Below are 26,168 nucleotides of genomic sequence, written 5' to 3'. Positions count from 1 at the left end.
TCCTGATGTGTTTCCAGAAGAAGTGAATGAATTACCGCCAGAGCGTGAAGTTGAGTTCTCGATTGATTTGGTACCTGGTACTAGACCGATATCGATGGCTCCGTATCGTATGTCTGCTGTTGAGTTAGCTGAATTGAAGAGTCAGCTGGAAGATCTGTTGGATAAGAAGTTTATTCGTCCGAGTGTGTCACCGTGGGGTGCACCAGTGTTATTGGTTAAGAAGAAAGAAGGTACTATGAGGTTGTGTGTGGACTACAGGCAACTGAATAAAGTGACGATCAAGAATCGGTATCCTTTGCCGAGGATTGATGATTTGATGGATCAGTTGGTTGGTGCGAGTGTGTTCAGCAAGATAGATTTGAGATCTGGGTATCATCAGATACGTGTGAAAACTGAGGATATTCAGAAGACTGCTTTCAGAACGAGGTATTGACATTATGAGTATTCTGTAATGCCTTTTGGTGTGACTAATGCGCCTGGAGTATTTATGGAGTACATGAATAGGATTTTCCATCCGTTCCTAGATAAGTTTGTTGTGGTGTTCATTGATGACATTTTGGTGTATTCGAAATCTGAAGAAGAGCATGCTGAGCATTTGAGAGTGGTTTTAGAAGTTCTCCGAGAAAAGAAGTTATTTGCTAAACTATCCAAGTGTGAATTCTGGTTAGAAGAGGTTAGTTTTCTTGGTCATGTGATTTCAAGAGGTGGTGTTGCTGTTGATCCTTCTAAGATAGAAGCGGTATCTAAGTGGGAAGCTCCGAAGTCTGTTGCTGAGATTCGAAGTTTTCTTGGTTTGGCTGGTTATTATAGGAAGTTCATTGAGGGATTTTCTAAGTTGGCGTTACCGTTGACGATGTTGACTAGAAAGGGGCAAGCGTTGGTTTGGGACTCAAAATGTGAAGAAGGTTTCCAAGAGTTAAAGAGAAGGTTAACTAGTGCTCCTATTCTGATATTACCGAGTCCGTCAGAACCATTTGAGGTTTACTGTGATGCTTCATTGTTGGGTTTGGGTGGTGTGTTGATGCAGAATAAGCAGGTTATAGCTTATGCTTCAAGACAGCTAAGGGTTCATGAGAGGAACTATCCGACACACGATTTAGAGTTGGCAGCTGTGGTGTTTGTTCTGAAGTTATGGAGGCATTACTTGTATGGGTCAAGATTTGAGGTTTTCAGTGACCATAAAAGTTTAAAGTATTTGTTTGATCAGAAAGAGCTGAATATGAGACAGAGAAGATGGTTAGAGTTTCTGAAGGATTATGACTTTGGTTTGAATTACCATCCGGGTAAAGCAAACGTAGTGGCTGATGCGTTGAGTCGGAAATCATTGCATATGTCTATGTTAATGGTTAGGGAATTGGATTTAATTGAGCAGTTTAGAGATTTGAGTTTGGTGTGTGAGAGTACTCACAATAGTGTTAAACTGGGAATGTTGAAATTAACGAGTGGTATTCTGGATGAGATCAGAGCGGGTCAGAAATCCGATGTGTTTTGGTTGATAAGTTGACTTTAGTGAATCAAGGTCAAGGTGGTGAATTTAGAGTTGATGAGAATGGTGTTTTGAAGTTTGGTAATCGGGTGTGTATTCCGGATGTTACCGAACTTAAGAAGAGTATCCTTGAAGAAGGACATCGTAGTGGCTTGAGTATTCATCCTGGAGCTACGAAGATGTATCATGATTTGAAGAAGTTATTTTGGTGGCCGGGAATGAAAAGAGAAATTGCGAGTTTTGTTTATTCCTGTTTGACTTGTCAGAAGTCAAAGATTGAACATCAGAGGCCGTCTGGGCTAATGCAACCGTTGGCTATTCCAGAGTGGAAGTGGGATAGTATCAGTATGGATTTTGTTTCTGGGTTGCCGAGGACAAATAAGAATTTTGAAGCTATTTGGGTGATTGTTGACAGACTGACAAAATCGGCTCATTTTATTCCGATCAGAATGGATTATCCGTTAGAGAGATTAGCTGAGTTGTATATTGAGAAGGTTGTAAGTTTGCATGGTATTCCGTCGAGTATTGTTTCGGACAGAGATCCTAGATTTACATCGAAGTTCTGGGAAGGTTTGCAGAGAGCTTTGGGAACTAAGCTGAGATTGAGTTCTGCATATCATCCGCAGACTGATGGTCAGACTGAGAGGACCATTCAGTCATTAGAGGATCTTTTGAGAGCTTGTGTTTTGGAAAAGGGAGGCGCTTGGGATTGTTATTTGCCTTTGATTGAGTTTACCTACAATAATAGTTTTCATTCAAGCATTGGTATGGCACCGTTTGAAGCTTTGTATGGTAGGAGATGTCGGACACCTTTATGTTGGTATGAGTCCGGTGAGAGTGTTGTGGTTGGACCGGAGATTGTTCAACAGACTACAGAAAAGATTAAGATGATTCAGGAGAAGATGAGAATTGCTCAGAGTCGTCAGAAGAGTTATCATGATAAGAGGAGGAAGTCACTTGAGTTCCAAGAGGGAGATCATGTGTTCCTTCGTGTTACTCCGATAACTGGTGTTGGTCGAGCTTTGAAGTCGAAGAAGTTGACACCTCGATTTATTGGTCCTTATCAGATTTTGGAGAGGATAGGGGAGGTAGCCTATCGTGTCGCTTTACCGCCGTCGCTTGCGAATTTGCATGAGGTTTTTCATGTGTCTCAGTTGAGGAGGTACATCCATGATCCGTCGCATGTAGTCCAAGTAGATGATGTACAGGTGAGAGATAACCTGACTGTTGAAACATCACCTATGAGGATTGAGGATCGAGAGTTGAAGCAGTTGCGGGGTAAAGAGATTGCCTTGGTGAAAGTAGCTTGGGGAGGACCAGCAGGTGGCAACGTGACTTGGGAACTGGAGAGTAAGATGAAGGAGTCTTACCCAGAGTTGTTCGCTTGAGGTATGTTTTCGAGGACGAAAACTCTTTTAGTGGGGGAGAGTTGTAACACCCCGATAATAATAAAATAATTATTTAAATTGAGTTAATAATTTATTTATTAATTTAATTAAATAATTGGAAATTTTATTATTATTATTTTTGGATTATTATTATTATTCGGAAAATATATATATGTTGGAAATAAGAGAAAGAATCCCATTTGGTAAAAAGAAAGTTTCACGTGAAAACAGAGGAACGATCGTGAAAGAGGAAAAGGGCAAAGAGACAGAGCAAGGGCTGAAGGTTGAAGAGAGAAAAGCTTGGAGCTCAAAGATTTGCCGGATTAATCAGGTAAGGGGGGTTTATCGTCCTTTAATGGGTATTATAGATTAACATGTCATGGGTAGTGATAAGCCGTTGAATTGACCCTAATTGGGATTATGAATGCTGGAAAATTTCGTTGGATGAAACTGTGTTTAGGCTGTAATTGAATCTGTGTTTGGGTTAGTTGTGAAATTCCGAACGTATAGCTTTTTACGGAATCGGAATCGGAGGTCCGGAAGTCCTCCAACGGCGGAAAATGCGGAGAATTCTGCATTCTGCCTTGTGTTAGCGCAGGAACTGCTGTTTTGTCTGCGTTAACCGGTTAACCCAGGGTGTTAACCGGTTAACACTGTTTTGAATTGTGAAAATGTACTGTTTTGCCTGCGTTAACCGGTTAACCCAGGGCGTTAACCGGTTAACACTGTTGCGTTTTGCCAGAAAACGTGTTTTGCCTGCGTTAACCGGTTAACCCAGGGCGTTAACCGGTTAACACTGTTACAGAGTGGAAAAATTGGCTTTTTAATGTTGTGTACATAATTGAGAGTTGGCCTATGTTAGCGTATGATGTAATAGGGATTATTTCCCGCTGTTTTGAGCAGTATAGGTATTAGTAGAGCGTGCTAATACTGTGTTTAATTGATTTACATGATAATGATGTGTTGATACATGTGTTGATGATGTATGATGGTATGCATAATGATGTGAATGTATGTATTATGCATGTATGTGTGAATGGACTGTTGTATGGCTTAGAGTGTGAGCATATGTCCGTTGTGAATTGTTGTTGATGCTGCATTGCTAGATGATTAGCGTGCATAGCATAGCCTGTGGGGCTGTAGCTAATTCCCATGGTGAGGAATTAGTGAGTGAACCATTGTGGGTTTGTTGTTGATGTTTGCATGCTAGATGATTAGTGTGCATAGTCTAGCCTTCGGGGCTGTAGCTAATTCCCATGGTGAGGAATTAGTGAGTGAGTCACTAGGTCTCAAATGAGTGGGACTAGTGAGCTTAGTAGCCGTATCTGGGGGATCGGTGAGCTTGAACTATATGTTCAAGAATAGTCGGTACCGCATGTGTGGAGTCTCATTGCATAATGTATGTATGGCGTATAATATGAATGGATGTATTCCAATATGATACGTGTGTTTGTGTTGTTGTAGAGTATGATTTGAGGTTATACTTGTGTGTTATGGAATGTTGAGTATGATGTGAGCTGATGTGCTGTCACTGATTGTATGTTGTGATTAGGGTGATTAATGTGTTAAATTACTTAACATTGCATGATATTTTATAATGCTTATTATATTGATTGAGGAACTCACCCTTACAACTATTTTTCAGGTAACGAGAAATGAGTTGAGTAGAAGCGAATGCTTGGAGTCTAGTGTAGTCTCCTTAGTGGGTCGTGCTCTGATAGATGTAACATCGGGATGGGATATTTACCTTGTTGAATATTTTACATGTGAATGTTACATGTTTTACATGATTGAGGAGATCTCTATCCGTTGCGTTTTATGCAAATGTTTATGTTTGAATTAATAAAAGAGCATGACCGTTATATTGTTGAATGGTGTGAATAATTGTGTGACACCCTTGAATGGCATAATTACTCTGAATTGTTATATGTTTATTATTTTTCATTAAATATTTGGGGTATTTTAGAAGGGTGTTACATTAATCATTCTAATTATAGTTATTAAGCCGTAAATTGTCTAATTAGGTAAAACTTTACATATGTATCATCAAAATCAAAATTCTAAAGTCATATTTAGTCTAACTAGGTAAAATTAAACCTCTCAAAATTATAATTTTTTAGTGGTACTTAAGTTAGATAAACCGTGACATATGGATCATCAAAATTGAAATTCTTTTACTAAATATTATTAAATAAAATTGACATATGAATTATGAAATTCTTAATTCTTAAACTGTACTTGGTCTAATTAGGTAAGAGTGAACATCTAAGTCATTGAAATTAGTACTCTTGAATCGAATTAGTTTATATTTATCAAAATATAATACATTTATTGTTAATTTTATGAAAAAATTGTACAAAAATAATTCAGGACGGAGTCCGAAACATATGTATCATCAAAATCACAATTCATAAGACCTATTCAGTCCAATTATGCAAGATTGGACTGTTAGGTCAGACTTGATATATGGACCATCAAATCATAATTGTCAACTTATAAGACCTACTTTGTCTAATTAGGTAAGATTTGACATAGAAATCATCATAATTAGGATTATTAAATTGTACTTAGTCTAATTAGGTAACAATAATCATATGAATAGTTGAAATTAAAATTCTTAAATTCTACTTAATCTAAATAGATAATATTGGATATCTAAATCTTTCTGATTATAATTCTTAAGCAATAATTTCTCTAATTAGGTAAGACTTAACATATGTATAATCAAAATAAAATTCTTTAGTGACACTCTAGTTAGATAACCGTTGACACATGGACCATCCAAATTGAAATTCTTTTACTAAATATAATTTAGTAAAATTGAACCTATGAATTATGAAATTCTTAATTTTTAAATTGTACTCGATGTAATTAGGTAAGACTGGACATCTAAGTCAATGAAATTAGTATTTTTGAATCGAATTTAGTCTATCTTTATCAAAATATGATATAATAATTTAAATTTTATTAAAAAATTATTATAAAAAAAATAATCCAGAGTGGAGTTCAAGACATATATATTATAAAAATCACGATTTATAAGAATTAATTCAGGGTGAAAAAATTAATTAAAATATAATTATAAAAAAAGATAAAAACAAAAATGTTAGCCATAAATTAATTAAAATATAATTTCAAAAAATATATATATCAGATCAGAAAGCCATAAGGTTTGAACACTATCCCTCTAGAATTCTAGATGTTATGCCAACCAATGTGCTATCATATCATTCATTATATATTTATAATCCTACATTTATTTATATATATTTTTGTTACGGTAATATCCATTAATCCACCATATCCATTGCATCCAACTTCCCTTATTTTTCTGCAACTTAAATAGAGATTCTATTATACTGAAACTTATTTTAATACGGGTGTATTAAAAAATTGTCTAAAATTAATCAAACTTATTTTAATATGAATGTAATTATGTCAATTGTTAAAACTTTAAAATTATTTAAATACAAAAATATCCAAGAAAACTTGGTAAACTCCAACCTATAGAAGAACATGTTTCATATTATCATATTATGTTTTTCATGCTAAGAATGATCCCAAGTATTATTTTTGAAAAAGTAATCATTTTTTAATTCGAGAGTAACATTTAATGACACCAACCTATACATATTTTAATATTTTTTATGCATTTAGTGAGGAATTGTTCAAGATTGAAACTCTAACATGCTTAAGAAAGAATTTTCAAACTGTGTCCGGGAAGGATAATTGACACTGAGGTACTTTAAATTATTGCAGCCTTATCAAAATTTTAAAATAATTATTTGCATTCATGAAATAATTTTGTTAATTGATCGTAGATCATTCACATCATGTCTCTTAAGACAGCTTGGATTGATCGAGAGGAATGTTGCATTCTCATCTATATGATCACTTCTCTAATTTAGTATATAAAGTTGAAGATGAAGAAGAGAGAGAAAATATATTTAACTAATTTTTAAGAAAAACTCTATTAATTTCATATTTTTTTACATAAATTATATTACAAATTTGATTTATATATATAAACAAAAATGTCATATAGGTCAAAAATACTAAAGCATGTATGAGTTTGGTAACATAAAGTATTAAATTTACTCTAAATAGACTCTAAAGCCATTTGACTTTCTTACTAGTACTTTAATTTTGTTAGATTTATCTATCAATTGAGGATTGTGTTGGTCAGAAAATTTTATCTCGTATCTCTACAATTGTATCTATATCCTTACAAATAAATCTTTTTTATCAAAATATCCTCATATAAATAGGATATATTTTTCAGAAATGGAAGTTTTTTCATTTGCGCTAGAAGACTTCCGGAAGAGAATATTTTGGCATTTTTTGACATCGTAAACCGGAATACTAAGAGTAAGTCTTCCGGTTCAGAAAATGTATACCGGAACACTTATCCAAAGTCTTCTGGTTCGCTGTATTTTTGGGCATTGAACCGGAAGTCTTTTAGAATGTCTTCCGGTTTGTAAGTCTGTGTACCGGAACTCTTTCTTAAAGACTTCCGGTTTGGATGAACTAAACCGAAACTCTTTTAAGAAGTGTTCCGGTAGTCAACCTTGTTTTTTTCCACACCGGAACTCTTCTTTGAAGTGTTCCGGTGCATTTTTTTTAATTTTTTTTTAATTTTTAATTTTTTTAATTTTTTGTATTTTTTATTATTTTGTTATAATATTTTTTTGTAGTGGTTCGAAGACGAGGTGCAGATGGTAGGATTCCAGACCGCAGTTTAGGTTGGGGCACATCTTCATCTGCAGCAAAGCCGGCTGGATATCCAAGAGGGTCGTACGATACGTCTCTTTTGGTGAAGTATGAGCATCATGTTGCTCGTCATTTATGGTTTGGTGAGGTAAATAAACGGGATATATTTGAAAATGAATAATATTTGAATATTTTATATTGTGTTTTCTAATATGTGTTTTAATTGTTTTTAGGAAAGAGGTCCAAAGAAAGAGTTAAAGGTTGTTGGACACAGACTAAAGCTGACATCTAGGGTTCCACTAGCTCTTCCACAACAGGTGGAGAGTTAGGTATCTAGATCTGGTTTATCTTCACTTCAGAGAACTAGTCTGAACAAGATAGACACAAATCTGGTCTCTGCATTTGTGGAAAGATGGCATCTAGAGACATCTTCATTTCACATGTCGTTTGGTGAAATGAGCATTACTTTGGATGACGTCTCATGTCTGCTTCACTTGCCCATCAGGGGTGTCTTCTGGAGTCCTCAGGATGTCACGGAAGAGGTTGATGTTGAACTTGTTGTTGACTACTTATGAGTGTCACAGGGTGAGGCACAATCACATGTTCGTAGTTGCAGGGGTTCATATTATAAATTGGAGTGGTTATACGATTTATTCACAGGGTGAGGCACAATCACATGTCTCGTTCACACTGATTTATGTATTAAGTTTTAGAACTGAATATAATAGACATAATATAAAATTCATGTTTTTATTACATATTCATGTTTTGAGTACATATTCATGCTAATATAGGTGTAAGTAATTGCCAATGTTGTAGACGTCCTGCAAATCCTAACATCCAAGACGTTGTTGTATGAGAACGAAACTTCTTCCAATCTAATATGGCAGGTGGCAACGGAAACCCCTCTTTCATTTGCACCTACCTCTAACTCAACTTCCATAGTTAGTTTCCTCCAATGAACATGAACAACATCTATGGATATCGGTATACCACCTAGTGCGTATCTTCCTAACTCACAAGCACAAGGTAACCCATAAGATGTTCTAAGAGTACAACCACATATTTGCCTGTTAATTTCAACATGATCAACTCTCAATAACTCTTCAGCAATACGTCTCAAAGAAACTCGAGATACGGAACCACGCAAATAACCATAAAAGGGACTTATGTGCGCGTGCTCAATTTCGTAAAAACTCTTTTGAAAAGAAGCTCTAATGTTTCTCAGTTGTAACCTCAAGTTGTTATTCATAGTTTCCCAACATTTGACCATGTCACATATACTGTTTCCTAACATCTGCTTTAACTTCCAATGAGCAGATTCAACCCTACAAATATTGAAAATAACACATAGAAAAAATATCACATATAAAAATAACACATAAAAAATTATAACACGTACTGATTAGTCGTTGTGTTACCTAAATGTAGAACTCGATTAATCCATGCTCCAACAAATCTATGTCTATGTGGAGTCAACCATGTGTCTTTCACATAATTAATAAATCCACTATAATCAACACATGCTTGCTCAAGTTGATGCAACCGTTGACCATACTCAACCTCATCACTAGCCCAAACAACTTCCATCCATAATGTATTTATCGTCTTTTGCAGGTCATTCACCACATGTTGTTTGCATTTGGCACCAACGTTTTTGTTAATGTGAAATCTACATAACAAATTAATCGATCTGGGAAACACAATTTCAATTTCTTTCATCAAAGCAAGATCTTTATCTGTCAAAATCACTTGTGGACACAAATCTTTCTTCACAAATAATTCTTTTAGTTTCTCTAATACCCAGCAAAAATTCTCTGTCTGCTCATACTCCATATACGCAAATGCAACAGCAAAAGTCAACTTGGTTGATGTCATGCCAACAATTTCAAACAAAGGTTGTCTATATTTTTTGTCTTGTAGGTGATATCCATAACTAACACAATCGAAAAAATATTCAACAACTTAACTGAATCAGGATGGGCCCAAAATATCTCTCTCACAACTTCCGAGTCATCCTTTTTTCTACTCCAATACACATAGCCTGCATCATCAATAAGCTTAAACAAATGTTGTATCTCACTTCTAGGACCTCTTATCTCTTTTTGTATCACACTCTTATGTTTGTATACTTGTGTAATCCAAGTGACATTTTCAGGATCTCGGTCTTGCAAGGAAAACAATATGTATCTAGGTGGTACATGTTTCTTTGTCAAATCAGCGACATGTTGCTTCTCATCTGTGGTCAACCTACCAATAAAGGAATGACCTTCTAATCTATCAGGTAAACCATGATTATGTAACCCACATTTTACATCAATCTTCCAACCAGACCCATCTTTCGCCAGAGTCGACCTGATTTTAAATGGGTATCCACATTTCTTGGACGCACTTTGGGTTCCACTATCAGTACTCTTGTGTTTCCCACCTTTATCACAACCAAATATTAATTTGTTACTTCTCCCTCTCTTGCTTGTTTCAGTATCTGAATGACTGATAATAACATACTTTATTATCGATTCCAACCTCTTTAATCCATCTGATCACCTATTCTCGCGTACCAAATCTTTCAGTCGTTATAAACGCATCAGAAGTATCTACACATATTTGGGGAAGATTTTCCATTCCTGCACAATAAAAAAAATTTAAAAAAATTGCAAACCGAAAGTCTTCAAAGAAGAGTTCCGGAATACATAAAAAACAAACCGGAAGACTTCTTCAAAGAGTTCTGGTATGTGTCACTTTGTTTACCAGAATTCTTTCAATAAGTGTTCTGGAACATTTCTTTTTTATTAAAGAACCGGAACTCTTTCTTGAAGTCTTCCGGTTTACTACTTGGTGTGTTCCGGATGTCTTTTGTGAAGTCTTCCGGTTTGGAAAAAATACATACCAGAAGTCTTTTTTCAAGAGTTCCGGTGCGAGGGTGGAATGTGTAATTTTTGGAAGTATCAACTGAATGGTAAAAATGAAATGGTAAATTGATTAAAATCAGTTAAGGGTAAAATTAGTATTTTTAAAAATTGTAGGAGTATGAGACTAAACGTAGGGGTATGAAGTAAAATTTTCCTCTGTCCAAGACCATATTTTAGATCATTTGGATCTTGGCTTTGATAAAAGAACTATAATCCCTAGACAAGAGACCGTTAAAGAAATGGTAAAGTACTTGTGATGATTGGTATTTGAATCTTTCATTAATATGTTAACTTATATTGTTTACCAATTAAATTTTTGTAGTGGCAAGTTATCACTCAAATGGTGCAAATTATGGTGCAAACTAATTACTTTCCTCCCAACTTTCTATTTTAAGCACAACACATAGATAATTAGGATATGGCTAAGCCCGTAGGACTTATTTGTGAAGGATTTTGGTACCATAATATTCGATAGATTTAAACCATTGTGTATTGATTTCCTTATATAAAACACTTTTCAATCATACGTGATATTTGTTCATTTTGAATAAGCAGTCAACACTTCACATATTAACTTTGAATTAGAGGGTTGAACACCGTACCAATTTGTTAAGTTAGCATATTAACTATCTCGTGGTTACTCTCATCCATTTGTTTTCTTATTAACAAGATGGAGTTTATCGTAAGAGTAGACACATTCAAGGGCGCAAATGTAATCTCTCCCTGATGCATTGCTCGACTAGGGTGACTAATGGCAAACCCCAAAGCCATGTATTTATTCGAAGGGGACGCCATTTTCACGTTATTATCCGCAAATGTCTAAGTGTTGCTTTGTAACATCGCATCACTACAGTTGGCATACCATAGGAAAAATCTCTCTACACTTGTGGCATCGTGAAATTTGATATGTACGAAGGCCTAGGGTCAAACAAGGGAATACTTGTTGGCCTTGGAGTAGTCAACATACTTGTTGTTGCGGGAAAAACAACCATCACCCCTGGCATTGGTGTCATACTTACTACCGGTCAATAACAGGTTGATTAATCGTTATGGGATTAGTTTTCTATGTTGTTTCAACCGTCAAAGAGACAAGTTTTCATTTCTTGGAGCATTGTTTTAGGGAAGCAGGTTGTTTCTAGGATGGACCATTTCAACTAGAGTTTTATCACTCCTCAAACGCATACAAATTCGGATGCATAAATCATTTTTAAATATGAAAGAAAGATTTCAACAAATACGAAAGACAAACACTTTTTAAATTAAACTCAACTTTTGCACAAACAGGTCCCACTGGACATGCCAATTTGTTCATTCGTGTTCTTGGTAAATAATCACTTAATTTTGAGTTAATTACTTGAAGAACCAAACTAGTAAATCCTAGGGAAAGTTCGTGTTAAGTTTCTAAGAAAAGGAAGTATGTATTCGATTTTGTTGGATTTCTTGCAAGGAATATTGAGTATTTTCAATAAAATAACTATGCTTATGAAATATAACTGACATGTTGATTTCGACTATGTCGAACTTAGTCTTTGAATGCTAAGAGATAAACAAACAATAAAGAAATTTAAATGGAAAAAAGGTATATTTGCATAGCTATAAAAGTGGTAGACAAGTACATTTTTTTTCAGGAAAATCATTTCTCTCTTACGTGTGTGAACTTTGAGTATAATCGAAGTTTACAATGTTTTTGCCACTCCTTGATCCTAATGCTAGAATCCCTATTTATAATGCTATAAACTAACTATACTCAAACTGAAGTAACTGTTTTTTGGTCTTATCCAAATTAGCAGAGACACGTGGAGATCGAATCGAGCGACAGTTACACTCAACAATGACGTGTTGGACGGAGGATCATTTGACCGATGGAAGATAGTTAGTTTATAACATTATAATAGAGATTCTAGCATTAGGATCAAGGGATGGCAAAAACATTGTAAACTTCGATTATACTCAAAGTACGTGCACATAAGAGAGAAACGATTTTCAAACTTCACACCTCATTGAACTTCTTTATAATTTTTCTAAGTCCTTAGCCTGGCTCTTCAACTCCTATTGCTCCTGTGACAAATCCTTCGGTCGAAAAACAATTTGATTTTACCCTACACTTAACAAAATTCCAACTGACTTCCTTGTCGAATTCCTTTTGAAATTTCTAAGCTAACAATATGATATGTAGTTAAAATTATCTTCTTCTAATACAGAGGATTGCCAGCCAATGTAGCATTTGGATCAGGTGTCTGACTCTTTTACGATGCTCTCCCTATTTACTTATTTTGTTTCCTTGTCTTTTGTGGTGACTTTCTGGATTAGACTCTTGTGATTGGACATTTGCATCCTGAAACACAGTCATTCCTTCAACTTAAGTTATGATCATTCATCTTAATATTATTTTCCTCATAATAAAAATAGGGGATCTTTTAATGTACCATATTATATATTACTTAGGCACTATGTGGAAATTCAAAAATACTCTTCAAATCCCGAAGATGCATCTCCAGAAATATCTAATATATACACTTCATTCGTTTTTGAATCACACTCGAATAAATTTATTTCAAAAATGTATTTTCGAAAATATTGATGGATATTAATTCAACTTTTTTTAATTGGGACATGTTGATAGATGTGTAGTACTAATTCAACTTTTTTTAGGGACGTACTTAGTTAAGTTTAATAGACTCTAAAAATACATTTCAAATAATTTTCGAATGTACATTTCAAAATAAATGTATTCATAAAATTGAAATATGAAGTCGAAAATCGAATGAAGCATAAAGGGTATTTATGGATGTGGATCGACTCACGAATGATTCAAACTAATTTAACCTATAAATTATTCGAACTCATTCATTTCTGGATATACTCAATCAAATCCATAACAATCCGCATAGTTTTGGTTCGGGTATCGGATTTGATTTTTGCAATCCGTTGATTCAACTCATTTTTGTGGCGTTAATAATTTATTATTATTTTTATTATTACTTTAAATAAAAATATATAATTAATATCTCACTAATAACTATAATTTTTCAAAATAAAATTATTCTCCACCGATAATACTATTAGACCAATGAAGTTACGTAATTCTAAAATTAAATATTATTTTTTATTTTATTTTATATATTTTTAAATTATATATTTTATGGAAATAACGTGTTTTTTTTAATTTTATACTATTATAAAATGTTATATCGTATAGATGAATTTTATTAAATATTATATGATATGTTTCATTGAATTTGAGTATTATAAATGAATATGATTGTATGGAGTTGTATTTTTTTTAAATCGACAAAAAGAATCATAAAAAATATATTTTAAATTTAAAATACAACCCACGAACTCAATCCAACTCAACCCATTAATGAACGGGTTGGTTCGGATTGGACGACAAACTCAATCCATTAAAATTTGAACGGGTTGGATAACGGGTTAAACCAAATCCAATCCAACTCAACCCGCATACATCCCTAAAAACACATGTTAAACCAAATCCAATTCAACTCAACCCAGATACATCCCTAAAAGTAGGGGTGGCAAACGGGCATGCCCACCCCATTTAGGTCCGCCCCGCAAAAGTCCGCAAAAAAATGGGGCGGGGCGGGACCGTCATAGTTGAGGATGTGGGCCTAAAACTTAGACCCGCCCCGCAAAAAAGTGAGGACGGGGCGGGGAAAGCCCGCGGGCACTACACTATTTAAGCCTAAAAATGCAAAAAATTATGTAAATACACGTACCCGCAAAAGCCCGCGAAAAAAACGGAGTGGGACGGGGCAGACACATTTGAGGGTGAGGGCCTAAATCCTTGGCCCACCCCACACAAAAGTTGCGGCAAAACGGGCATGCCCAACGGGCCAAACCCGTTTTGCCACCCGTACCTAAAAGCACATGTATTGAAATATGTCATGAGATGCTCCAAAAATTAAAAACATTTTAATATTTTGGTATGATGCTTAAGAAAATATGGGTGTATTAAAAAATCCTTTAAAATTAATCAAACTTATGCTTTCACTTTCTTTTTAGTTTGGGAGAAATAATTGTATTCAATTAATCAAATTTGTAAGCTAATTCAATGTAATTATGTCAATTGTTAAAACTTTAAAACTATTTAAATACAAAAATATCCAAGAAAATATTAATCTTTTTTATAAAAAAAAAACATGGATTGCTCAACAAACACTTACCAAAGAATCAACATCAATTATTAACTTATTATTTTTAGTAACTTGGTGTCCCCTCTCATTTATTAGGCAACATGTTTTGGACTATGAGTCATTTAACTAGCTTAAAATGTGAGAAATTGGTACTCTTGAATACAAGTAAATTGTAATAGTCGTTTAGTAGGTATTGACTTCCACTCCATTAGAATGCAAACACAATGGCCCAATGATAAAAAATTAAAACAAAAAATAATAAGAAATTAACTTATTTCAAATAAGTTGCTTTGATAATCAATTTTTTTCTAATAATCCATAACAAATGAGCCCTTTAACAATCAACCAACAGCAATCAAAGTCTGTAAAAACAACTTTGCAACTCACTTTTAACCTAAATTCAACATCAGTTTAAACACATTCAATAACATATATAAAGTAATAAAGAACCATAGTAGCTTCAAATGTCAGGTATCAAATCAAATTATTAGTCACTTAAACCATTGTTGAAACACAGCACAACAATCAGAGTATTATTGCCTACCATTCCTGACGGCTCGCCGCAAATCGTTTCCTTCATTTTAGCCCGGTGGCCAGTTCAACTGACGACCACCAATAACGTGCACATGAATGTGGTAAACCGATTGGCCTGTTAAAATCAAAATCACTCAAGAATCAACAACTCTAAAAAAAAGTGATGCTATTCATCAAAGTTCAAGTTCTTGTATGGATAATAACACTTACATCCTTGTGGCCCGTCGTTAATTACAACCCGGTAGCCTTCGTCAAGACCTTCTTGCTTCGCAACCAGCTTTGCAGTGTAGAGAAGTCGGCCAAGAATGTCGAAGTGCCTCTCCTCAGCCTGAAGAAACATTGCACATAAAATGAGCTTGAGAATAACACTTCAAAGTTCAAAAGGCATCACTGTTCTTGCAGGATGAGACAAGCCGAACAATCTTTGTATCCAAACAACTTTTAACAGTTTCGACAAACTGTACTAAACAAAATCTATGATTTTCTTCATATTCCAGGCAAGAAAGGACAAATTTACATAGAAACTTATATCAATGAAATTAAAGAGGATAACAACTTTTGTGCTTGATGACAGTAGGCATAGTTGCATAATCATTTGCAAGATTTGTTTTAAAATGAAAGAGTGGGAAAATATTACCTTAGAGATACCAGTCAATCCGTCTCTGACTTTAGGAATGATTAGAATGTGCACGGGAGCTTGAGGATTTATGTCCCTAAAGGCAAGCACCTTAGAAATTCGGGAAAATCAAGTTACATTAATAAAAACACAACAAGAAAAGGTAAAAATATAAATTATTCTCAAGACTTAGGTACAATGTAGTCAAGCAGGAGATCTTAAGTAGGATCAATCGGCTTGTGAAAGATCGTAAAACTCAAATCGTTAGCACAACGTGTAAGATCCTACCGAAAGGAAAAAGGGTAATTGCATACATATATATATACACATAGACAAAAACATGAAAATCATAATACAAGCCCAAAAAAAAAGACTGAGCACGTTTTTTTTTACGATCGTGCTTCAAAAAGCTTGACCTTGACCACGCCTGCGACGTAAATGATCTTTCTCTTATCGTAGCACTCGTAGGCATCCTTAGCACTTAAGATCTTACGATTCAGCACTCATTCGTTACTACATTACTTAGGTAAGATAAGGCTTCGTCAAAGTGAACTTCTCTACAAAATGAACAAGGATTTGAAGCATAATTTCAACTAATTAACATTTGAATGTGATTATGCACTTGAAAATCTTTTGAACAGTTTGCATGTTTACACAAAATCTAACTCTAGACGATAAAGAACTTCCATTGAACTGAAAAAAACAGGAGATTAATAAGCATACATAACACAACAATACAAACAAAGGAATTTCAACATAATCTATATTTGTAATGTTTTCACAACGGATCGGTAAATTAAGTTCTTCAAGAAAACACCAAACACAGCATCCACTATTTGTAATCACACATCATGAAGTACCTTATCATCCTCATAAACAACAGTAGAAGGAATCTCCTTGTTGATGATCTTGTCAAATCTGTGCATCACAAAATATAACATTTAGCATAATAATCATAGGCACTTTAAAGATCTCAAAACAACTAAAATATCATCTTCTACATCCAACACAAGGAGGCAAAACCTAGGGTTCTAAACAAAACGGTATTCAATCTTGGTCGCGACATTGCGGTTTCTGTATTGCCGACACCGCATTGCAACCACAACTGAGGCCTCATGTGACCGCAATTCTCCATAATATCAAGAATCATAACACGAACAAATTTGGGTGTATGTGTGTATCCACCATCACCACATCAAAAACCCTAATCAAAATCCCATCAAAAGCAGATCCAAGTAAAATTAAACAAACAACCAGTTTTCAAATGTGGGTCCTATCAATCAAGCACACAATTTCAAAAAATTCATTTTTCCCAATATTAAGATTGACTCACTAAAAACTTTCTGTACCCAATAACCCTAATTGCAATATAACCTTTTTAGGGTTTCTGTATCTACAAACTAAAAACCCAAATAATCAAACCGCAAAAAAATCGAAACTTTATGAGAAATTGAAATACCCATGAAAACAGAAACAACAAAAAGAGAAGATTGGAGCATACATGGTGGGGGAATCGGAATCAGGAGGAATGGCAGAAAGGGCAGCTTCTTTCTCAGAAGCCATTGAAGTTGAATGAGTGAAGTGTGATGTCAAAACAGCAATTCTTTCGTTTGTGTTCTTGTCCTTCATAGATTAAAAACGTGCTTATTCAGATAAGTTGTAATGACTTAAATGTCCTTGCTTCCAAACGCACCGTATGGTAGTAGTATTCTCGTAAAAGTTATGATGACAAGAATAGAACTAACAAAAGAAATGAATAAAAGGAGGAAACCAACAATTTTTCTTATATTTCATGAAATTTTTATATTAATTGTGCACTAAGTGGAAAAAACAATGAACATTGTGTTTATGAGTATGACGTGTTACAGGAATTTTATAGGGTCCACGTAAGTAAAAATTGAGGAATGTGTCGCACATGATGCATGATAGAATTCAAGGCATAACCACGGGTTAGCATTGGTTTAGATTTATGAGACTCTTTCGGAGAATTCAAGGCATACACAAACATAATACAAATATAATAAATATTAACAATAAAAAATTCTACTTTTTGTTTAAAATTAATTTGGACACAATATCATGATTACATCAAATACATTAAATTAAATATATAATAAAGTACAATTCTAAGTCTACCTCGCTTAAGAGAGAATTTGGCTACTCAAAACATCAGTAGTTAGATGAAAGATGTAAAAGTAGAATTTCGAATTTTTTTTTAAAATAACCATGATTTTGAAATTAAATACGATAATAACCGGGTTTTCAAAATATTTTCCAAAATAACCATGTTTTTTAAGGGATGCGCCGGAGGAGTGGGCGCATCCCTTAAAAATTTAAGGAGCCTTAAAGGCAGGCGCCAAAGGGGCAGGCGCCTTAGTTAGAGCCCCCTTAAGGGAGGCGCCCCTAGGGTTGGCGCCCTTGTGTGTGCCCTTAAGGGAGGCGCCCCTAGGGTTGGCGCCCTTGTGTGCCCTTAAGGGAGGCGCCCCAAGGGTTGGCGCCTTAGCCTCCCACTAAGGGAGGCGCCCCTAAGGCTGGCGCCTGTGTGTGTGTGCGCTAGGGTTTTTTAGTTTCTTTTGTGTGTCTTTTTTAGGGGCCCTTCTGTGTGTCTTCTGTGTCTGATTTATCGCCTCTATAAATACGATCACCTTGCATACAAATTTTCAGTCAAATTCATCTCTCAGTTTATATTTTCACTCAAACTCATCTTCTAGTCTAGTGCAACCATCATTTTTGATTTTCTTTGTTTTAACAATGTCTAGATATATTCAAAAACGAAATGCTGATGTAATATTTTCTGCCGTTGCGGCTCCGATACAGGTTCGACTTTGGAACACAGATACGTTTGAACGTCTTAATCGGACGTTGTATAGTTGGTTAGAGGGCGAAATTGGAGAGGGTGAACGGATTAGAAGAATACAATGGCTTGTGTCCACGTTCAACCAAAGCGGAGAAGTGCGTGAATGGGTGGATATTAAGACCGACCAAGACGCTCGTAGGATGATGCAGTACATGTTCAAAATTATTTTGATGGTTGTAATCGCATAGTTTTTGTATTCTAGTTGTTTTAATTGTTTGTGTTATTTTTTATGAACAACTGTCTTTTCGTCAAAGCCGTCTACTATGAAGTAAAATTAATTTTCCATATATTGCAACAGAGGTACTTTGAAATAAATTTAAGTTTCCATATATAGCAATAGACGTACATCTGAATTTATCTGGTTGTGCTAGTTCTAACACTAGGACAGTTATTACGATTGTGACCTGGTTGACGGCATGAACTACATAGTCTAACCATTTTGTTCGCCGTATCCATTTCGGTTCGAATTCGGGTGCTGTTAGGGCGACCCTTTTTCTTCCTTCGCATAACTTCGTTGTGCCAGATGATGTCCCCTTGATATTCTGGCCAATAATCCTCATTTGCCACTACTGAAAAACTAATTTTATAAACATTTGAAAGGCTGGCGACTTTGTAAACTTCAGATAGCAAGTAGGATGGATCTCTTCGAACCTTTGAGCACGCCGCTATATACAACTCTATATCGTTATAACCGGATTGTTCGTGACTGCCAAACATATGTTGAACATCATCATCATCTCGAATCTTCCTTTGATAGAATTTTACCTGGTTATCTGCAAAACAAAATGGATTTTTATAGATGATCTGACCGACATTATTGGACTGCAACTTCTTTTCTATTCTTTGTTTTAGGTGTGAAAAATTTGATCGCCGATTTATTGTAAAACGAGTCACTTGTGTGTCTCGAAAACAAAAACCGAACAACTGATGATCAAATATTTCACCGTCAACATGTGCATTGATCATATATTGTTGTGTGGAAGACATTGTGTTGAATGGAATTGAACTAACTGATTTGTAAATCTTGTTCAAACGCAAAATATAAATACTTGGCCAATGCATTAATAAATTCATAATAGTCTGTACAGACTTGACTATACTTGCACGCAAAGGAAAGACTGAACATAAAGAGGGAAGAGTGAAAAGATTGAAGACGGAAGAGTGAAAAGAATACTCAATACAGAGGGAATCAGGAATCTCTGTGCCCTAATTTATTCAGTGACCTAACACTAAACATAGGCGCCCATTCCCTTGGCAAAAACATAGGCGCCAATGGTTTGGGCGCCTCCTCCTTAAATAATGCATACGCGCCAATGGTTTGGGCGCCTCTTCCTAAGGCTTACACTTAGGCGCCTAGAGGAAGGGCGCCACCTCTTGCATGTGAAAAATCACATGTAGGCGCCATTAGGAAAGGCTCCTCCTCCTATTGCATGTGATTTCTTCACATGCGCCTACTAGATTCCCTTATGCTAGTTTTGTCATTCACACATGCTATGCTAGATTCCCTTTCACTTTGTGTCATTGATTTTTCCTCTTTTGTCATTCACTAGGTTTTTAACCTCTTATGCCGTTGCATGCAACCAATAGTAATTCATTATAGTTTCTAAACCTACTCATTTATTCATCTATAAATACCCTCTCATATCAACATTATCAAACCATCTTCATCACACTCTTTCCTTCTATCACATTTCTTTCATCTAACAAACTTAAGCTTTGTCATCTCGAATCATGTCTTTGTTAACTATGGGCGATGAACACAGAGGCACAATCGAGAATATCTCGACATTTGTATGTTATCTCTCTCTTTTAGTTACTATTTATGGATTACTTGTAATATCTCTGTGTTCTTTGTGTTATACCTTTCAAACAAATCTCTTTCTTTTTAGTTTCTATTTATGGATTACATGTTGTACATATTTCTTTAGAATGTATTTCTTCTACTAATTGTATTTTTGTTTTTTTGTTATTAGGATCCGAAGCGGTTTAGATGTCGTGTACATGAATATGTACCCCACGATCCTTTAATAGAACCATATATTAGAGGATGTGGATTTGGAAATCTGCTAAACATTGTTTCGTACTCGGTGGACTACAAGTTCATCCTAGCTTTGTTGGAGAGGTGGAGACCCGAGACCCACACATTTCACCTTCCGATTGGTGAGTGTACCGTCACACTTGAGGACGTGTACATGCTGTTGGGCCTTCGTATAGATGGAAAGGCAGTCAATGGGAAAGTTAACCATGTCAACGACATATGCAATGAATTACTGGGTGCCCCTTTGTTAGACGACGAACCTGAGGGAGACACATCTAGTCAAGCAAGGGGGCAAGGTATAAATTTAAAATACCTTAGACAATATTATAACAGTATAGTACTGTCTGAAGATTCAACCGAGTATGAGAAGATAATAAAAACTCGGTGTTATATTATGATTTTATTTGGTAACTTTTTGTTTCCAGAAAGTACAGGTAATTCTGTGAATATAATGTATTTACCTTTATTACGCAACATCAATAAGGTAAACACTTATAGTTGGGGTTCAGCTGTGTTGGCCCATCTATATAGTGCATTGTGTAAAAATGCAAAAAAGAATACCTGTACTTTTTTTTCATGTGCTTATTTGCTTCAAGCTTGGGGGTGGTCTAGGATGCCGTCGCTCGCCCCAGAAAATGAACGTCCATTCGCGTTCCCCTTTGCAACCAAGTAAGTCTACCACTTTACTATTTACCATTTTGTTAATTATATCTATTATTTAAATTAACAGTAAATAATATTTTTCACTCCTTTTTTTTTATCTTAGGTGGCCAGTAAGGGGAATGAACTACAATAGGTGTCCGAAACACGCTATTGTAGTCTATCGAAATCTATTGGATCACATTGGACATGACGATGTAATACTCCTACCAAACTATAGTTAATCTTAAAATAGTTATTAAATTATTTCTCATCTAACGATTTCTTATTTTTTTCCAGTTTGTATGGAGGCCATATCTGGGTCTGGATCATGATGTGAACCATGACGATGCTGCAGTTTGGACAGCGAAAACTCCAATTATCCGATTCACTACAGTTGAAATGCACCAAAGTGACAGGGTCAAACTGCAGTTCGGAATGGTACAACATATCCCAGAGTCTCCCACATGTTTGGGAATTTGGCATCAAAAAAGGGTCGATGCACAGTGGGATTTTTCGGACTGGAGAGACTTTGCAAAAGACATGTGTCGTCAATGGAGAAATCGACGACAACACATCCTCAACGAACCAGTCATCCAAGGTGTAAGACCGACTCAACAATATATGGCATGGTTTAGGTCTGTAACAACTCAGCAATTCATATCTGAGCCGCGGTATTTGATGGATCCGCGCCAACTTGCTTCGTCATCGTACGTCCCACAACAATTCCCCACCCAACACCAATGTGAACCCACCCAAACCCAACAACCAACCACACAACATCAACCGACCACATACTCAAACCAACCAAACACCCAACATCGCAACCCGTTCATGCCAACCACCCAACAACGAACCATCCAACGTCGCAATCCCTTCATACCACCCACCCAAACACAAAACCAAGAACCAAACCCCGCAACCACAACCGTCTATACCACCGATGATTCATATGGGTCACGTCATCCTAGCCCCCCACCATTTAACACCCAACCACTGTTTAACTATAGTACGCCCCAAGAACCATTGCTTCGTTTTCAAAACGACTCAATGACCCAATTTGGGCAACTATACCGTCCCCAATTCACCCAATCCACCCAACCCCAACGCCCTAACTACGATGACATGGGCACCGAACTCCATTACGGAAGCGCCATTGGCCACATCCCCTCCGGGTATTGGGAGCAAATGATGACACATCTTTCGAATACCGCCGGAACCTCTGCCGGACCTTCCAACCAGCCATCACTCGATCAGGTCAGCACCCAAAGACCACAAACACCTCAAGAAAATCGTGGGAGACCTCGGAGACAACCTAACGCACCGGGATGTGGAACCGGGGGACGTTATAATCGGGCGGGTCATTAGGGTTTTGGTCATTCTAATGTAATCATTTTTTATATATTTAATGAAGTCATTTTATTTTTATTTTTATTTATTACGTATTAAATAATTAATATGAAATATTAAAAAAAAATATACTATAAATAATTATAATTAAAAAAAAATTAAAAAAAAAAATTAAAAGGGCACAGGCGCCAGCCTTAGGGGCGCCTCCCTTAGTGGGAGGCTAAGGCGCCAACCCTAGGGGCGCCTCCCTTAAGGGCACACACAAGGGCGCCAACCCTAGGGGCGCCTCCCTTAAGGGGGCTCTAACTAAGGCGCCTGCCCCTTTGCCGCCTGCCTTTAAGGCTCCTTAAATTTTTAAGGGATGCGCCCACTCCTCCGGCGCATCCCTTAAAAAACATGGTTATTTTGGAAAATATTTTGAAAACCCGGTTATTATCGTATTTAATTTCAAAATCATGGTTATTTTTAAAAAAAATTCTAGAATTTCTCTTAGATAATATGGTATTTCTTGGTTGGTCTAACTAAATTAACTAAAATTTCATAAAACTTACATGTGAAAATAACTAATATAACTCTTTATTATAGATTTTTTAAAATTTTGTCTCATTTGTTGGACGAGATATAATCCCTCCAACGAATCTTACTTTTAAAGTTAATTCACGCCAAAGTCTTCTTAAAAAAATTGATTTGATTAATTACCATAAATTTGATAGGCGTAGTGAAGATTTGACTATAGAATTTGTCATTGTTTATAAGTCTTTTCATTTTGCCTCATAATTGCTAGTCGAACTTCAATTCTCTCAACAATTATTCTTAAGTTTTACCCATGCTTCTTTTTAACTTGAGCCCAAATTCACATAGTGAATTTGTCTTGGCTCTGGCTTATAGGTTTTGGTTCAGATGTTTTATCTGACTTGACAATTGATCCTTTTCCCTTACTTTTCCATCTTTCAACCTAAAATCATCAAAAAGATATTAAACATGATCAATACGTATTTATTAGGACAGTTCTTAATTAAGCACGGGTTAAGGATTTTTGGCATTACATTTTGTCTAAGTTGATAAGTGTGTAAAAATGATAGTGACAATTAGGTAAATTACACACCTATCAGTTCTTCTAAACTTTGATTTTTTTGTGTCCTCGGACAAAACTAAGACAAACATTCAAACATGATTTCATCATTACATTCATACATAACTCAAAATTTTAATCTAACATGTTTTTTCAATAATCTGCATGATTTTGTCAGTATCTAAATTAAATACAATCATAATAGCATTCAAAATAAAGCATGTTTATGAATGAGTTGTTATAAAACAAAGGATACGATCATATATTTCATTCAAATGACAACCAGTCATCCATTTATCTATTAGAAGTGTTTCTGTCATAAGGACGAGTGTTTCTCTCTTGGCATAGACCTTCTTTCATTTCAATCATATTGATTATCATCTATATTAATGAAAATAAATTATCAAACCATGAATCACAAAGGTCTTTCTTATATTATAATGTGGTTGGGCTTATAATAAATCATTTGTTTTTCTTTGATTTAAAGAGCCTTTAGATTCAAGAGAGCGATTATTCATCATTTGTTAGACATTCTCTTTTCATTTTTTTTTAATTTCCTTTCTACCATATTATTTTCTTTTTATTCTAATGTTTTATATATTCTTGACATTCTTCTCATTTTTCATTTGCTTTTTCTTTTCTAATTTTGTTATGTTTCATTCTTGCATCAGTTTTCATTTTTCATTTTCTCACACTTTGACTTATTCATCATACTTCTTTCCAACTTGCTTACAACGTTATTGTGTAATGATTGCTCTCTTAATCCTAAAGACATAGCACATCATTTGTTTGTTTGTTTTCAGGTTTAATGTTGTAATTTTTCAAAAAGAAACAATTTCCAACACTTAACTTAAAGGGGATATGAGAGACCATTCTATCATGTATTAGCTTTATAAGTCAAGTGGCTTTCTCCCAATAATAAAACAATCCCTTGATCTTTTCCATTATTTTCAAACAAGTAAAAAAATCAACATAATCAATTAAAATAACATCAGAACATGATGTGATGGTTTCACACATATTTCAATTACAATGAAAAATTCACACAATCACACCAATTTTGACTTTATATATTAAAATGAATGATTTAACCAATTTCACAATTTCAATGTGAATATACTTTGAAAAAGAAACAAATTCATAATTCGGCTTGTATTCAAGAATAACCATAAGATCGATCTTAAAATCTAGCTTTAGACAAATATTTGATTACTTCATGCAAGTTTGTTGAATCAAATACATAAATCATACATCATGTTTCTAAGTAGTCAATTTAAAAACCATATCAGGTAGCATGGGTGTTTTATGTTGCAGTGAAAATAGCAAGTGTAATATTATCGTATCCACAGAGGCTGGTTGCATTTAAAGATTGGTTCATCAATTTTTATGGTTCTAAGTAAGGGTTGTTTATAGTTGTTTGATAGCGGAAAATTAAATGACAGAAAAAAAAAGACATTTTGGTATTAACAATGAGAAAACTTGTTAGGATAGATTTTGTCATCATTTATTCTCATGAATAAACATTAGTCAATAATATGTACTTCTACTCAACTATTAGTAATACCGCTTGTTGCTCTTATTGTATCTCATATCTGACTCAACTGTGTGATATTAGTTATACTATATAATAGACTACCCCTCGCTCTAATAAATACAACAACACTAAGTTCCAATGGTGAATTAAAGACATTTATATCAATTATCACTATTTTGTGGATATTAAACATAATTGTTTCTCTAGGCATTAGCATCCGATAGATGGATACTTGGATCTAGTAATGACCAACATCTCTCATATGTCAAGTAATACCATGAAAATATGTTTTATATAGCTAATCTAAAAAAGTATTAAAAACTAAGAATCATAAGTATCAAGACTTAAGTAGAATTACATAAAACGTCATGACTGTAATTAAACATGAGTATATAATAACTACATTTACCCCCAACAAAGAGATCTCTAACCACACTTACTCATCGTAGTTGTACAGGTAATCCAGAGAAAACAAACATGGAATGTGATATACTCCTATCTCTCGAGCAGTGCTTCCGCCTTTAATCTTCCTCTCATATATCCTGTTGAGACCAAGGCGAACCTACTAACTTTCTGTACTACCTTGAACCAACTAAAAGCTCTCTTTGACTTGAGTTAGGTCCTTCTATTTATAGGCTTGATAAAGGTGGGCTCGCTAGGCATACCAATCATCTTTTCCTAACGCGCCTACTCAATTCCTTATTAAGCAATGTCAATTCACCCTGCAACTAGCTCTAGCCGCCCTAGCTCGCTATGTGCACCACACACCTTTGAAGGTCTTAGCAAGGTCTTTGTGTGTTGCTTGGTGGTTTTTCATTCCTTTTCACCTGCTTTTTGGTAAATGTGCAAGTAAAAAGTCCTAACATGTGCTTTTATCA

General features: G+C 35.1%; 1 protein-coding gene across 1 annotated transcript; it reads right to left on the bottom strand.

Moving 5' to 3' along the window:
• Positions 1-14,906: 14,906 nt before the first annotated feature.
• Positions 14,907-17,664, bottom strand: LOC127124979 (14 kDa zinc-binding protein). The gene is made up of 5 exons (XM_051054182.1): positions 17,302-17,664; positions 16,661-16,718; positions 15,822-15,911; positions 15,395-15,512; positions 14,907-15,299 (listed from the first exon to the last, which is right to left on the bottom strand). The coding sequence occupies exons 1-5, from the start codon at positions 17,427-17,429 to the stop codon at positions 15,232-15,234; spliced, it is 462 nt and encodes a 153-aa protein (XP_050910139.1). The 5' UTR covers positions 17,430-17,664; the 3' UTR covers positions 14,907-15,231.
• Between the last annotated feature and the right edge of the window lie 8,504 nt (positions 17,665-26,168).

Source organism: Lathyrus oleraceus, chromosome 1 (genome assembly GCF_024323335.1).
Source record: "Lathyrus oleraceus cultivar Zhongwan6 chromosome 1, CAAS_Psat_ZW6_1.0, whole genome shotgun sequence".
Classification (NCBI taxonomy): Eukaryota; Viridiplantae; Streptophyta; class Magnoliopsida; order Fabales; family Fabaceae; genus Lathyrus; species Lathyrus oleraceus.
Note: the sequence above shows the minus strand (reverse complement) of the source record. Positions and strands in the feature narration are given on the sequence as shown.

Coding starts and splice junctions, on each gene's coding strand:
- LOC127124979 (XM_051054182.1), bottom strand. CDS start 17,429: ATGAAGGACAAGAACACAAACGAAAGAATTGCTGTTTTGACATCACAC. Junction 16,719..17,301: donor GATTCCGATTCCCCCACCAT/GTATGCTCCAAT, acceptor TGTGATGCACAG/ATTTGACAAGATCATCAACA. Junction 15,912..16,660: donor TTGTTTATGAGGATGATAAG/GTACTTCATGAT, acceptor CGAATTTCTAAG/GTGCTTGCCTTTAGGGACAT.